Source organism: Pelophylax lessonae (assembly GCF_965119305.1).
Source record: "Pelophylax lessonae genome assembly, chromosome: 8".
NCBI classification, from domain to species: domain Eukaryota; kingdom Metazoa; phylum Chordata; class Amphibia; order Anura; family Ranidae; genus Pelophylax; species Pelophylax lessonae.
The window spans coordinates 70,388,157-70,404,679 of record NC_138775.1 but is presented as its reverse complement, the minus strand read 5'-3'; the positions used below and the strand labels follow the sequence as shown (position 1 = coordinate 70,404,679).

The window sequence follows — 16,523 nt, the reverse complement described above, 5'->3', positions numbered from 1 at the left end:
CGCTATATTCTTATATATTCACCTGTGTATAAGCAGCAGCTATAACTAAATATGCTGATCACTACGCATACATCAATAAACAGTATATAATAGAAGATACTAATATAAAACTTGTGAATCTTGTGCAAATATGCAAATAAGGTGCATGCAAAATATCAACTACTTTTAATAAAGTGCATCCAATATATAAAGTGCTGATAAACTAATTAATCTTTTAAAGTGTATTGGCAATGAACACCAATAAAGTGCAATAAAGTTCTAAATGAGTGCAATAAGTTGTGCAACTTATTGCACTTATTTAGCACTTTATTTCACTTTATTGGTGTTCATTGCCAATACACTTTATAAGATTTATTAGTTTATCAGCACTTTATATATTGGATGCACTTTATTTCACTTTATTGGTGTTCATTGCCAATACACTTTATAAGATTTATTCATTTATCAGCACTTTATATATTGGATACACTTCATTATAGTTGATAATTTGCATGCACCTTATTTGCATATTTGCCCAAGTTTCACAAGTTTTATATTAGTAGCGCTGTATCTTCTATTATATACATTAAAGCAACCCACATTAATGCACCACACAGATAAAACCTTAGGGCTCATTCAAACAGACGCAGAAGGTCGCACACCAACAGATTTCAATGTATTTTGGTGCCCAGGAGTCATAGATGTTTGCATCCAGCTGCACTGTGTACATTTCACTGACAGGCTTTGAGATGCTGTGGCTGTACATACATTGGAGCGGTTTCATGTGTACAAGGGACGGATGAGCAGACTCTGGACACTCAATTCATGTCAGTGAATGGCCCTTAAAGCTGAAAAAATAATTTTTGCACATTTGCTATGTACCAACAAATAACCCCGAATTATGTGTGTCCCACGTGTGGATGGCAGCTCTGCATTAGCTAAAACTCTTAAGGGCCATACACACTATACACTGAAGACTTTTCCCCTCAGATTTACCTTTTCTATGTAGTGCAAGGGCCTGCCAGATTGCATACAAATTGAAAGTGTTTAGGTTTGACCTCATATTATATGGTTTTGGTAAATCTAAAGGAAAAAGTCTTCAGAAAATCTTATAGCGTGTATGGCCCATTCGTTTTACTCATCCCCAACAGAACAGGGTTCGCCAAATCTCCAGCACTGCAATTTACAGTTCTGGCTCTCATATGGTGCGAGTCGCAGTTAGAGGAACTGAATTTATTCTCTCTTGAGAAGAGGAGACTAATGGCACTTTTCCACTGCAAGTACCGGCTCGTACCGGCTCGGCTCTACTCGGCCCTGCTTGGCCCGGTTTGCTTTTCCACTGCTGGTACCGCATGGTATAGTGTCGGAACGGTTCGGTACAGTACGGTATAGGTTTGCTTTTCCACTAAAGTAGTACTAAAGTTAAGTGGGTGGGATAACAACGGGGTGGGTGGGATTCTCTGACCAATCAGTGGCTAGTAGTGACTGCATGCAAAGGATTGTGGGATATGGTACCAGTTTGGTACCTGTTGGAACCACAATCGAGTAGGTACTGTTTTTTCAGAGCCGTACCGTACCGTACCGTTCGGTTCCATGCAGTGGAAAAGCAAACCTATACCGTACCGTACCGAACCGTTCCGACCCTATACCATGCGGTACCAGCAGTGGAAAAGCACAAAAGCGTGCCGAACCGGTACGGTTCCATGCAGTGGAAAAGCGCCATAAGGGGGATATGATCAACATGAAAACATACATAAGGGGTCCATATAGGGAACTTGGTGTTGAGTTATTCACTTTAAAGTCATTGCAGAGGAAAAGGTGGCACTCTTTAGATATAGAGAAAAAAGATTTCATCTCCAAATACCGAAAGGCTTCTTCAGGGTAAGAGCTGTGAACATGTAGAATAGTCTCCCTTAAGAGCAGGTTCTGTCCAGTTCAGGAGATTGCTTTAAAAAAGGCCTGGATTCTTTCCTAAATGTACATTATATAACTGGATACTAAGATTAATTGTTAAAGTTTGATCCAGGGAATATCTGATTGCCTATTGGGGGTTCAGGAAGGAATTTTTTTCCCTGCTGGAGCAAGTTGGATCATGCTTTGCTGGGGCTTTTGCCTTCCTCTGGATCAACTGTGGGTATGGAATTGTGTATCTATGTAAAATTCAATTTTTTATTTTCCCTTTTATTGGTTGAACTAGTTGGTCTTTTTTCAACCAGACTAACTATGTAGCACGGACTCCACCTCTTCCATTTATCTTGTACTGCTTTCACAATTAGGGTGATCAGATTTATATTATGAGTTATACAAGTCTGCATGTCCATGATAACTGTAAAGCATTGGCGTTCACCTTTCAGGTAAAAATTACAATAACCCAAAATACGTACTTTCGGAAAATTCACTTTAGTTTACTTTTAAATGCTTGCACTCTGCTCATCTCTCAGCATCCACACTACCCGACAGTCATACCTTCCCTGCTGGTTTCCACCTTAGCCCAAACTACATTAGACATAAGGTCAGCATTCCAATGGATGCAGCGTGAAAGAGGCTTCTACAGTTCAACCATGGCCACAGGCAAAATATGAGCACTTTCCATAAAGGATACTTTACAAACCTGTTTTTAAAAAAAGTACATTTTGCTGCATTTGCTAAGTTTTAAATATTACTTCTCTGCCCTGCAATATCAAATTCAGACATTGAGGTCCAAGTCACACCTCAGTGCAAGCATTAGGGCATCTGTGCTGAGACGCATTAAAGTGCATTATTGCAAATCGTTGATGCGCGTTTCCAATGGGTTGCTCATGAGACATCATATCACCTCAGAAATAATAAAAAAAGTAAGCTGCGATATGCAGTGAATACTGTATCACAAATATTAGATATAGTGAATAAGTAAAAATTAAATGAATAATAAATATAGAAATGTTACAAAACAAATGGTTGTGAAACATACACCCAACAAAAAAGTGTCCAACAAATTGTGCTCCAAAAAATATTGATTTCAGAAGTCCAATTATATGGAATAAAAATGAAGTGATGATATATTGATAATCTTGATCACAAAAACTCCTGAGCGATAATTGAGAGTCAATGTATTAGTCCTTGTGTATTCGAGAAAATTGGATCACTCCTATTACGAGAAACGGCCACTAGATGCACAAACTGCTTACCAGATTGAAGTAAAGCCCCGTACGCACGCACCGATTGTTGACCGTAAATTTTCGGCCAACGTCCGATCGGCCGATTGTCGGCTTGTTAGTATGATGCTTCCGACAACCGACTGCGACTTTTCGGCCGAACAAAATCTGGTATGCAGGCTATAAAATTTTTGTTGGCCGTCAGCAGAACGGCCAATTGTTCCTCAGTCAGTACAGATTTCGGCCGACAAAAATGTGATGATCAAGACTGGGCATGCTCAGTGAAGAGAAAACACACGAAAAGTAGACCAGAACATGACATCACTTCTGCAGTTGGTTGTTGTTGGCCGACAAAATTTGTGTGCAGTCTAGAGCACATTTCAACCAACACAACAACACGACAAAAGACGGCCGATCGGTCGGCCGACAATCGGTGCGTGTGTACGAGGCTTTAGTCAAGTGCCCGATTCAAAGATGCGTATTCCCAGAATCCACAATAGGACAAACTTCTAGATGAATTCCCCTCAGATGGCAGGAAAGGCTCAGCAATCACAAACCATGTGCATGTAAAAAATAACAAATCCCATAGCGTAATACTGTATATATTGCTAATAGAGAACCAAACGTGAGCTTACACCTTGAGTGCAATCCACTGAGAAATTAAGGTGCTGATAAGAGAATAACCTCCACCGACATTACAGACTGCTTACCAGATATGCAATTAAATATAGCCAAAGGAAATTGTAGTATAGGAGCAACGACCATCACCCGCATACACGATCTGCTTACCAAATATACACAAATAAGTACAAATAACAAATTTCTCCAGAAATAGCCAGAAAAGGGATAGAACTCCTGAAGCACACCAAACTTTAGTCAGAAGCGTGACCACCACCGACAACAAAGCTGCTTACCAGATGTATATAGTAAAAAGCCAAATGTTGATGTCACCACTACGAGGTTGAGGACGGGCGGAAGAGCCGACCGGCTGGTGGCTCATTCAAGCTATACGCTCCATACTCCTTGATGTTTGTAAGTTGCTTCCCTTGTTTTGCATAATAAACGTTTTATGGTTTTACACTATGGGGCACCTTATTCTTTTCTATATGACTCTGTGACTGGACGCCTGCTGGGGATTTCGGTTGGAGGCATTATCTTCCCTCATTGGGACCCATTGGATTTCTATGACCCTGATTACTGGCATTTGGCTTTTTACTATATACATCTGGTAAGCAGCTTTGTTGTCGGTGGTGGTCATGCTTCTGACTGAAGTTTGGTGAGCTTCAGAAGTTCTATCCCTTTTCAGGCTATTTCTTGAGAAATTTGTTATTTGCACTTATTTGTGCATATTTGGTAAGCAGATCGTGTATACGGGTGATGGTCGTTGCTCCTATACTACAATTTCCTTTGGCTATATTTAATTGCATGTCTGGTAAGCAGTCTGTAATGTCGGTGGAGGTTATTCTCTTATCAGCACCTTAATTTCTCAGTGGATTGCACTCAAGGTGTAAGCTCACGTTTGGTTATCTATTGGCAATATATACAGTATTACGCTATGGGATTTGTTATTTTTTACATGCACATGGTTCGTGATTGCTGAGCCTTTCCTGCCATCTGAGGGGAATTCATCTAGAAGTTTGTCCTATTGTGGATTCTGGGAATACACATCTTTGAATCGGGCACTTGACTTACTTCAATCTGGTAAGCAGTTTGTGCATCTAGTGGCGGTTTCTCGTAATAGGAGTGATCCAATTTTCTCGAATACACAAGGACTAATACATTGACTCTCAATTATCGCTCAGGAGTTTTTGTGATCAAGATTATCAATATATCATCACTTCATTTTTATTCCATATAATTGGACTTCTGAAATCAATAATTTTAGAGCACAATTTGTTTGACACTTTTTTGTTGGGTGTATGTTTCACAACCATTTGTTGTGTAACATTTCTATATTTATTATTCATTTAATTTTTTACTTATTCACTATATCTAATATTTGTGATACAGTATTTACTGCATAGCGCAGCTTACTTTTTTATTATTTTTGTTTATGTGTTTGTCACACTTTAAGTTGCTGCTTATTGACTTAGGAGCTTAGCGCGGTTATCACCCACTTTACATATCACCTCAGAAAGACGGTGGCCAGAAAGGGGAAAGTCTTTTTTCCTAAACTTTATTTATTTTTATTTTTTTTAAACTTGTTTTTTATTAATTTCAATACAGATAATAACAATACAAACATACAATTACCCAAAGGAACCAACCAATACATACATTCAACAATTCATAACCCAACCCCAAAGAGAAAAAAAAATAATAATAATTATAATGATAAATAAAGTATACATATTTTAATATATATTTCACTTTTATCTCCCCTTAAACTTTATTTTTAAATACTTTTTATAATTGTATTTGTACTGTGCAATCATGTGCAGTCACATTGAGTTGCAGTGGGATGCACTGTATAGTATAGCTACAGCCGTGGCCAAAAGTTTTGAGACTGACGCAAATATTAATTTTCACAAAGTCTGCTGCTTCAGGAGTTTTAGATCTTTTTGTCAGATCTTACTATGGCATACTGTGGTATAATTACAAGTATTTCATAAGTGTCAAAGGCTTTAATTACATTACATTTACATTACGTTTATGCAAAAAGTCAAAATTTGCAGTGTCGACCCTTCTTTTTCAAGACCTCTGCAGTTCTCCCTGGCATTTTGTCAATCAACATTTGGGCCACATCCTGACTGATGGCAGCCCATTCTTGCATAATCAATGCTTGGAGTTTGTCAGAATTTGTGGGGGATTTTTGTTTACCCTTCTCTTGAGGATTGACCACAAGTCAATTTTCCTGACCATGGACCCAAAATGTTGAAGTTTTGTTCCCCAAGCCACTTAGTTATCACTTTTGCCTTATGGCAAGGCGAACCACAATGCTGGAAAAGGCATTGTTCTTTATTAAACTGTTCTTGGATGGTTGGGAGGATATTTTTGTACCATTCTTTATTCATGGCTGTGTTCTTTAGCAAAATTGTGATTGAACCCACTCCTTTGGCTGAGAAGCAACCCCACACATGAATGGTCTCAGGATACTTTACTGTTGGCATGACACAAGACTGATTATAGCGCTCAGCTTTTCTTCTCCGGACAAGTTTTTTTCCGGATGCCTCAAACAATCAGAAAGTGGATTCATCAGAGAAAATGACTTTACCCTAGTCCTTAGCAGTTCGATCCCTGTACATTTTGCAGAATATCAGTCCATCCCTAATGTTTTTCCTGAAGAGGAGTGACTTCTTTGCTGCCCTACTTGACACCAGGCCATCCTCCAAAAGTCTTCGCCTCATTGTGTGTGCGGATGCACTTACACCTGCCTGCTGCCTTTCCTGAGCAAGCTCTGCACAGGTGGTGCCCTGATCCCGCAGCTGAATCAACTGTAGGAGACGGTGCTGGCACTTGTGGACTTTATTGGACGCCCTGAAGCCTTCTTTACAAATGCACTGGAAATATGTTTGTTTTTTTGGGGATTAAGTTAATTTTCATGCCAAAGAGGGACTTTACACTTAATTGCAAGTCATCTGATCACACTTCATAACATTCTGGAGTATATACAAATTGCCATCTTAAAAACTCAGGCAGCAGACTTTGTGAAAATCAATATTTGTGTCAGTCTCAAAACTTTTGGCCACACCTGTACAGTGATGAGTTGTGAAAAAATAATGCATGCGTCATTTTAGTGCAATGCTAGGCAATGCAGCGCATAGGTGTGTAAACCACTGAATTAAATCAATGGTATTTCCCTTGCTATTCTGGTGTGAACCGGCCCTAAAGAGTAGGTTTACTTTTATAAAAATGTTTTTAAAAAGGTCCTCATGCACCACAGTGTCCCAAATATATTAACATGATGTTCTCCAGTCCCCAAACAAATGCCCACCTCTTCAGCTGCTGATAGCACTGTCCTCCTCATCCATTGCAGATGACAGGACACACTCAGCACATGCACGTGCATGCAGATGCACAGCCTTGTTTGAGACCACTGCCAGTTTGAGACCACTGCCCCAAACAAATGCCCAACTCTTTAACTGTTGACACTATTTTCCTTCCCACCTGTCCTGCAGATGGAAGGGTGCACCCAGCTCTGGATGCATGGCCATGGAAACTAACGAACAAGCACTCCCAGTCTCCCTTCCCACTTCTACATCTGCAGAACTGTGCTCTCTCACGGCTTAATTTTTTATGAGAGTAAAATAGAAGAAACTGCGTTGCATAGGTGGAGAAGATAGGATGGGAGTGCTCATTCACGAATTTCCAGAACCATGCATCCAGCGCTGGGTGCACCCTTCCATCTGCAGGATGGGTGGGCTGGAAAATAGTGTCAACAGGTAGGGAGTTGGGCATTTGTTTGGGGCAGTGGTCTCAAACTGTTTCCCAAAGGCTGGATGTGGCCCTTTGCTTGCCTCTCTATTCTTCCCACTATTACCAATGGTGGGGCACTCTTCCTTCTACTGAAACCAATGATGGGACACTCTTCATTCCATTGACACCAATGATGGGTACTATTCTTCCCTTGACACCAATGATTGGGCACTCTTCCTCCCTCTAATACCAATGATGGTACATTGGTTGCTTCCACTGATAAAGGGACATTTTCTACTCCCAATGGCCCCCTAAAGACTAGAGACCCCTGGTTTAGAGAATGGAGCACAGTAATTTAATACATTGAGAATGCTGTTGTGCAGAGGGAGCCTTATAGAAAATGTGTGTAAAGAAGAACTTACTCTTCAAATCTTTTTAGATACAGAGTTCATATTCTGAAAGGATAATACTCTGTTGAACATTACAGTGTAATGAGAAACATGATGGATTGCACTATGTTAAAGAATAGCAAGGCTTGACTGGGTGGAAGTGACATGGTTGGATTATCACCAATAACACGTAAATAAATACTGTGGTTGTAAAAGATTTCAATAATCTAGAGCTCCCACTCACAGTTCTTGGGTGTGCAAGTATATCGCATGTATCTGTTCATGGCTATACTTATCTATGGGGTCCAGCTGGTTTCTGACATATACATTTCCCACATGAGATGTGACACATGATAATTTTAAACAAAGCTCAATGACAAAAGTGTTTTCATGGTCTAGTTATAGAAAAGCCTCTCCATGCTGCTTTTTAAAGGTACCTCTGTATATTATTCAAAGATATTCTGTCATATCTCTGGAGACAAGGCTATATTCACAAGAGAATTTCCATGTATACATTTATATCAGCGTAAAGCATGCAAAGCCAATGTGACACACGCCATCAGCTCCGCAACCTGTGAAGATTACAACACTATGTAAATCAATGAGCAATGCTAGAAATAGCAAAGCTTGGCAAGGGGGAACTCTGGGAAAACAGTGATCCCCAATGTATGCTTACCCATATTTTCTACATCTATTAATAATGTTAGAGAAAAGTTCATTTTTTAAAGGGTACGTATTTGAAAATTTACATTTTTATATGCATTTCTGTAACGTGAGTATGCACGATATTATTTGTCCGTTCAAATCGCAGTTCACAACATGCAGGTGTGATGAAGTGTGCATGCATTCCCATGCATCGTGTGTAGGGCAACCAATTAACTTCAAAGGGTTGCCATTCACATGGGAAACATGCAAAAGAAATCTGTGACCCTTTTGCAACATCATGTGGCACCATGTGTTTTGGCGTGCATGAAAACACGTGTTAGCAGATGTGTGGGGGTCCCATTAGGAATTGACGTTACCACCATATGTCTGCCAATGGGTAGTGCGTTTCTGTGTGTGTTAGGAAAGCACACAATTTTGCAGGGCAGGCCTGTCCACGAAAATTGTCTGCCCACTCTGAGTATTGATCTGGGCATGGACATTTGGTCACAGATTTTTCACTGCCAGTTATTTGGCCCACTATGGGGTTGATTTACTAAAATATGGTGCAGCTGTGCATGGTAACCAATCAGCTTCCAGAATTTTTGTCGAAGCTTAAAGTAGGATTATAGGCAAAACCTTTTTTTTTTTTCATTTTGGATAGACTAACGGAGGGTTATAACCCCTGTCAGATTTTTTTTTTTGCCATCTGTGTCTCATTGCAGAGATTTCCCTTCACTTCCTGTCCCATAGCCAAACAGGAAGTGAGAGAAAATCCCTGCAAATTAAGGGAATTGCTTAGGGACCCCCAAGTTACCAGAACTAGTGTCACCATTGGAAGATTTCCCCTCTATTATTTTTCTGGGGACAACCCAAAATTTGGGTTTTCTTTTACCTATGCTTTCAATGAAAGTGGTAAACAGGACAAAAAAAATCTCCCTAATGGGGGCACAGACAGCAACAAAAACTGGCAGGTGTTCTAATCCCTCTACACTCTATTCAAAACTTTAAAAAAAATGATTTGCGTTTAGTTATACTTTAATTGAAGAAGCTGAAGTAGGAAGCTGATTGGCTACCATGCACAGCTGCACCAGATTTTGCACTCTCCAATTTCAGTAAATCAACCCCATATGTCAACTACTAAAAAGATCAAATGAGATTGTCTCCATATATAGGAAAGCATACCTTTAAAAGGCAAAAAGCAATATTTCTTCATATAATGAAAATATGTCATTATTTTCTCTCAACAACTAGTAAATTACATATAACCTTCCCCTAATACTGCAGCCTGAATAGATACTAATGGAGGCATACCAGAATGTCGTAAGTATACAAGGACATTCATACAAACCTTCTTTATACCTTTAACACATCACAAACTCTCCTCTAGAGTCCTCTCAATAAAAAATAATTTGCTTAATAAGGCAATTCAAAAACTAGGGATAATGTGTACAATATAATAATCCATGTTAACCAACCAGATCAAGTTTCCTGTAGGTAGATAGGTAGTGGATCAGTTCTGTTTGGCTGTTTAATGGATTGATTGATTGATCAATAGATTGACTGATTTGGGTCACTTAACTGTGCATCCAACACAAGGGTAAGGATATACATTTCAGCCACGTGACTGTTGATTTCAAACCTTATTGGACTCAGCTTTATATTTATATATATACATATAGATATATTCTTATCTTATGGATATATATATATATATATATATATATATATATATATATATATACTTATCTTATGGATATAAGCTTTGTAAATTGAACCTTATGTCTAGAACACATATGGAAGTCCAACTTCAGTGTTCAATATTCTTGGATAGACAGAGTTGTATAACCAATGCCTCGTTTCCATTGAGCGGAACGGTTCGGGTCGGTACAGTTTGGAAGGGTTAGAATGGTCCGGCCTATTCAGGTGAGCGTTTCCACTGCAAGTTGGTCCACCAGGGGTCATGCAGGGTTCACACCAAACGTGGTGTTTGTTTTGTGCTTTCGTTTGATGTGAGCATTGACGTTTTCCTGTCCACCAATCAGTGGAATGTATCGTGTGACGCCAGTAGCTCTGCCCTAACCGTACCGTACCATTTCCTATGGCCCTACATCTGAAGGAGGACCAGGAATGGTGCGGTTTGGTTCGGTTGTATCGGCCACTTTCATAATGGAAACACTCAAAATAGCGTACCGTACCCAACTGACCCGAACCGATCCGCTCAGTGGAAACGAGGCATTAGTAAATCATACCCTAAAGAGAAAATATAGTGTTTTTCGAGGCATGCTGTATCTTTTTTTATTATGTTCAGAGCTATTTTTTCAGTAATGTCATTTCTAAAATTAGTGTAATTGCACACCAATATCTCATATTTATTGTCAGCCAGCAGCTGGAGCTGTGTACCCTTTTCCGAATGATTACCAGACTAATCTTAACAGATGAAAAAAACTGCTTTACACACCCCAATAGCTCAAGATCACATTTATACACAGCTAAATAAGTCCAAAGAATGACCTATCCCTCCTCTGTTCAATATCCCTCCGTGTTCTGTACAGCTTCATGCAGAGTTTCAATTAAAGGCAGAGTCAGAAAGCAAACAGAACACCAATAATGCTCTGTGTGTCTCCAGTGATTTGGGTGCACCATGTATAACATGCTTATTTTTAAATATTTTTTTTTAAATAATAGTAAGCAAAATTATACATGCAGTTAAACAATATAGCATTTACACATACACTTGAAACTTCTCTTTTTTAACAAAATGCTTTTTGTTAATAAAGAAATCCTACAGATGTATGAGGATCTCAGCCACTAAGCACTAGAGTTGGACCCCCCTTCTCTATGGAATATGCCTTAAAGAGCAGCATAAAGCAGTGCTCCCTCCCTATACATGGTACCAAAACTGGGCATCCAGATTTATTTACCATTGGAAATTCGAATGACTTGGGTCACCTACTATGGTTTCTTTACTTGGGAATTGTAAGCAATTAAAGAAAGTCTGATGAACCATAAGAAGAATATGCATTAGGTCAATGACCGGGTCAATTCAAAAATCATCCTTGACCTTGAAAGTACCCAACAGCAGTGTAACCTATATTACAGTCAGAATTTCATTTCAAAGCATCGTTCTATCTTCCATTTTGAAAGTAATAGTTACCTGGCTTCTTAATTACTTGCAGGCAACCTATTCATTGAAATTATCACGTGAAATCATTCCAATCTATTTTGGCCAGTAACTACCCTGTATGATTTATAATAAAAAGTAACCAAATAAAAACTATGACACATAATCAAGATTTGCCTAAAGTTACCATTACTGCAATATTGTAACTTTTCTTGACATCTCAGAGTAGGCATTAGTCCCAGGTGGATTTTAATGTACTATTTTAATCTATCTACCTAATGCCTTTTTTCTTTTGCTTTTGCTTTAATGAAGCCCCGTTAATAAAGTCTCTCAAGAGTCATATTTTTAGTCAAGACATAGAATTGATCAAGTTGTAGCTATAGACATAAAGTAGCAATAGACACAAGAAAGCAGTTAGCAGACGTGGTACAATCATTTTGTAGCATAACCACTTCATTACCACAATACAAGTGCTCATGCAATTTGTCCTGTGCAATAAGATCATTAATTAATGTTGCACCAGAGAACTAGGAATGGGTACTTGTATATGTTCCTACATCTAAGACATTGCTCTCAATTTGAAGAATTAGTCATAGAATTATCCACAAAATAAGAGATGTATACTGATGCTACCAAATGTGGTCTCTGGGCATCTAAGCTTTAATGATCTCTGATGACAAAAATATAAATATTCATGGCAGGCATGTCCATTTCATGCCCAATGCAGACATTGCTAGCTCCAGCATCTCTGAGGAATAATAGCAATTGGTCAAAGTCAAACAGTTAAAGAGTAACTCCACTTTTGTTCAGAAAAACTCCCTGGGTGATCTATGTACATTGCAGGGAATTTAACAAACTTTGTTGCATATTTTGACCTTTTGTTATTCTGAAGGAATAGCTGTTTGTTTGTCTGTGTCCATGTACAGAGTGAGTCTGAATGGAAGTGGATTATTATTATCAATCAGCTTCTGCACCTGCAGGGTTCTAATGAGACAAGCTGCAGAGCCTTTATCCTTTATATGTGATTTCCCTTTTAGAGTACCTCACCAAAAATGAAATTTTTGTTGCAGGGGTGGCCAAAATCTGACTTGTATCTTAGTGCAGACTTCTGTAGGCCCATCACAAAAGCAGGAAATTACATATCTGGGGGTTTTTGTACACATTCTGTGTACAGAACTCTTCCAGGTAGCCATATTGCATTTCATTTTACATAAAATTAAAGAGCTGCAAATTAAAAAGGAAAGGTATTTTTTTTTATAACATTTAATTACAATATGACTTGTGTCAAAATTGTATAAGATATATCATTTTTTATTGTATTTGCTTTTTTTTTTTCACCACGAAAGTGGAGTTACCCACCCAGTCAGCCCAGAGGTCAGGTTGGCCTAAAGACATTTTTGGACATATCTGCAGCAATCATCTTTTAGCTAGTTGTAGCTTTAGACCACTGCATATAAAACGTTAAAGGCTCAGTCTATGGGATATCTAAGTGATATTTACATTTTTAGTAGAATCTGGTGGTCTTAGTCAGCCCCTGGCTTCTAATGTGTTGGATACTGGCAGTTGTGTGTGTTGCAACCCATCCTTACGTGGGGTTCCAGCTCCTCCTGATACATTTTCCATCATATAATAAATAACAAATTCAATGGGGAGAGTAGGACCCCCTGAGAAAGGTGTGCAGACCAAACCACTGAAGCACTGAGACCTTACCAGTAGTCCCCAATAGAGCCAATAAACTAGGGTTTAGCTCTCTGGAATGTGGACAAAAACTGAAAGTGGACTTCAACCTCTTCAGTGACTTTACACAATCTCCTCCCCTCCAGATTAATAATCATATATTATTTTTTAATTAATATTCTTAATTACCCTCAATTACAGGACCCAGCACTGCACTTTCTACTTTTTGGCCAGCCAAGAATGATGTCCCCCCTGAACCAAAGCTATCTGAGACACTCAAGGCATGCATTGTGCCATATCAGGGAGCCAGCTGCAGGAACCAGGAAGAGACAACTGGCACCTTGATGATGATGTAAGAGGAGAGGACGATGGCACGGGACTAGCATGCTGCGATGGATTGGCACCAGATAACACTGGGTCTGCTGATCATATGAGTACATTTTTTGAGGACAACTCAGCAGACAATGTAAAAGGGGAAAGAAAAGAACGACAGGAAAAGGGAAGGCATGTTATATGCCCCCTTTTCCTCATGGGAGAAGTGGCGGGAAGATAGGTCCCTAGTTTCTCTACTCAGGTTGAGGCGGGCTTTTCCCTTACTTTTTCCTCAGGGAAAAAGTCCGGGAAGAGCAACCTGACGTAGCCTGAGGGCTGAGGGGTCACGTGTATTGGCAGGTGACTGGCCTCACCTGCGGGGACACGTGACCACTGAGGAAGCTTCTAGAATAGCCTGGGGGGCCTATAAAAAGAGGATTCTGTTTTGAGGGGCTCATTCGCCTCAGAAGGCATCAAGCTGTGGTGTTCCCCATCCCTCCCTCCCTTTATGTTGCGTCTGTTGTTATGTGGTAGGTCACCTTTGTAGCTATGCAAAGGGAGACTAGTGGTATTTTTATTGTGAGCTGGGAGTTATAGAAATAACTGATTTTTATTTATTGATACAGCCTGAGCCGTAGTGGCTACTTAAAGAGAAAGTAAACCCTCCTCTGCAACTTGTACCTATAGGTAAGCCTATGATAAGGCTTACCTATAGGTACTGTAAATATCTCCTAAACATGTACCGTTTAGGAGATATTTACCTTACATGCAGCCAGTGACATCACTGGCGCATGCGCTCTGAAGGAACGGCCGCTGGTGCCGTTCCTTCAGAGCCCCGTGCCGTGACCGTCGGCTCCTGCGCGTGTGCGCGGGAGTGACGTCACCGCGGCTCCGGCCAATCAGATGGGCGGATGCTGCGATCCCGGAAGACGGGCGACTGAACATGTCGCCCTTCATAGAGGTAAGCGGGCGGCACGGCGGGGGCTCGTTCTAAGGTAAGTTTTTCATAATGAGCTAGTATGCGATGCATACTAGCTCATTATGTGTTTCTCTTTCAGGTTGAAAAAAAAATAAAAATTTTAATGGGTTTACAACCTCTTTAAGTGTTTTTAATATGGTTTTGGAATGAGTTATGAAATATTTTTAAACCAATAATAAACGGCCGCGGCCAATTTATTTCCAACTTTGGTGTGTCTGCTTTATTTATTATTACTAATGTAATTTTATGATTTACGTTCCTTTACATATGTTAAGATTAGTGATTTTAAAAGATCCTGCCTACTATCCCTTTGTACAGAAGGAAGAATGAAGTTCATTTTGAAGTTTTGGACAATTTACCCCTTTAAAGCGGTGAGGCATTAGTATGAGTACTGCTTCTGTCCCCAATAGCTCGGCTTTCTGTCAGTGCATTTAGAGTTCTTAAATGGGGGTTCACTTTCCATTTCAAGAGGAAACCCCTTCTCAATTAAAATAAAATGTTCCCAAAACCCCATTCTTTCACCATACGTGAACCATTTTTCCACCTAAAGTCCAAGTCTTGGCTAATAAAAGTACAATCAAGCTGTTTTAAATAGCTGCACGCACCACCTAAAAATATTTGTATGTATCAATATACAAATTTGTAGCCGGTAGCCATGGCAACCATCTATTGTCAGCAAGTACAATTCAGGTTCACAATGTTCAAATCTCGGTTCATTAAAGCCTTTATTTTCTAGACAGTATAACTTCGCTTAATTACTCCGCACAAATCTTTCATTAACCTCATCTCTAAAAAAGCATTGGATAATTACAGACGGGGTCTCATTGCACTTGCCCCCCTTCCTTTGTTATTTAAAAGCCCAAAACCAAGCTGTCAGTATGGGGATGGAATAGATCCTATCAACCCCACAGGGAAATATATCACTTTCACTATTTCCCAGACAAAAGTCTCTTATAACAAGACTGCCGGATTGTGGACTTCTGGGACCGCACTACTAAAATCAAGTCCTTTATTGCTCAGGAAATACCTGTATAAGATTGCAATCATGAGACTAAAGTGCAACCCTAGCAAATAAGTGCATGCACGCTACTGTATCTAATTAAAAGACTGGAGCAGCATTAAAAGCTTAAGTGCTAATTATATTATTAACACCTCCAGTACATGCAATCCCTTATTAAAGGGATTAAAGATACAATGTAACTCATTATTCCATTGGATGCACAAACTGTACCAGGCCAGGCAAACTAACAAGTGTCACTTATTTGGGGTCTGATCAGCCATATGGTGAACAAATTCCAATAGAGGGGTGGGGTAGGGGGACAAGGCAAGACACAGGCATGGATGGCAGCCTTACCTGTGCTGTTGTAGGAATTGTTTTTCTCCTCTGTGATCAGAACAGTCCTTGACAGATCCAGTACTGAGGCTGTAGCTGGCTGCATGTCCTCATTCAATGGCAGGCACACATAGGAAGGGGAGAAAGCAGGTAAGAATTTGCACAGAGTGGAGATGCCTGTCTGCCTTTGCCCCTGGGCTCCTCTTCTCCTGCAAGAGGGTTTAATGAAGCATCAATCTTCTGAACGCATAATGACAAGCTGGCCCAGATCTCCTCCTGCTATCTCATTAATCTCTAATCTGCAGCAGGCAGAAACAGTTAAAGGAGTGAAATATTTGCTCAAGTCTGAGCGGCTGGAAGCGAAGAGCTGTGAGTGTGCGCTGTATTATATGTGCTGCAGGGAGCCGCTGCTCGCGGGCGCCCTCTACAGGCCAGTTAGAAGAAGGCACGCTGGACTGGATTCTGATGCTTTATCATCTCTGCCTTGGGGGACCCTTGGGTGTAAATCAAACATCCTTCATCGAAGGATCCTGAGACTCAGACTGGCATTACAGATGGGAAAGACTATTTACTCTCTTTCATTACACAAGTGGAAAGG

At 39.9% G+C, this 16,523-nt stretch overlaps 1 protein-coding gene across 1 annotated transcript in view; it reads right to left on the bottom strand.

Moving 5' to 3' along the window:
• SUSD3 (sushi domain containing 3) overlaps window positions 1-16,289 on the bottom strand; it is a 175,401-nt gene extending 159,112 nt beyond the window's left edge. Inside the window, exon 1 of the mRNA XM_082266527.1 lies at window positions 15,947-16,289. Coding sequence (XP_082122653.1) covers window positions 15,947-16,031 — 85 coding nt within the window. The 5' untranslated portion in view covers window positions 16,032-16,289. The remainder of the gene's footprint in view (window positions 1-15,946) is intronic.
• Between the last annotated feature and the right edge of the window lie 234 nt (window positions 16,290-16,523).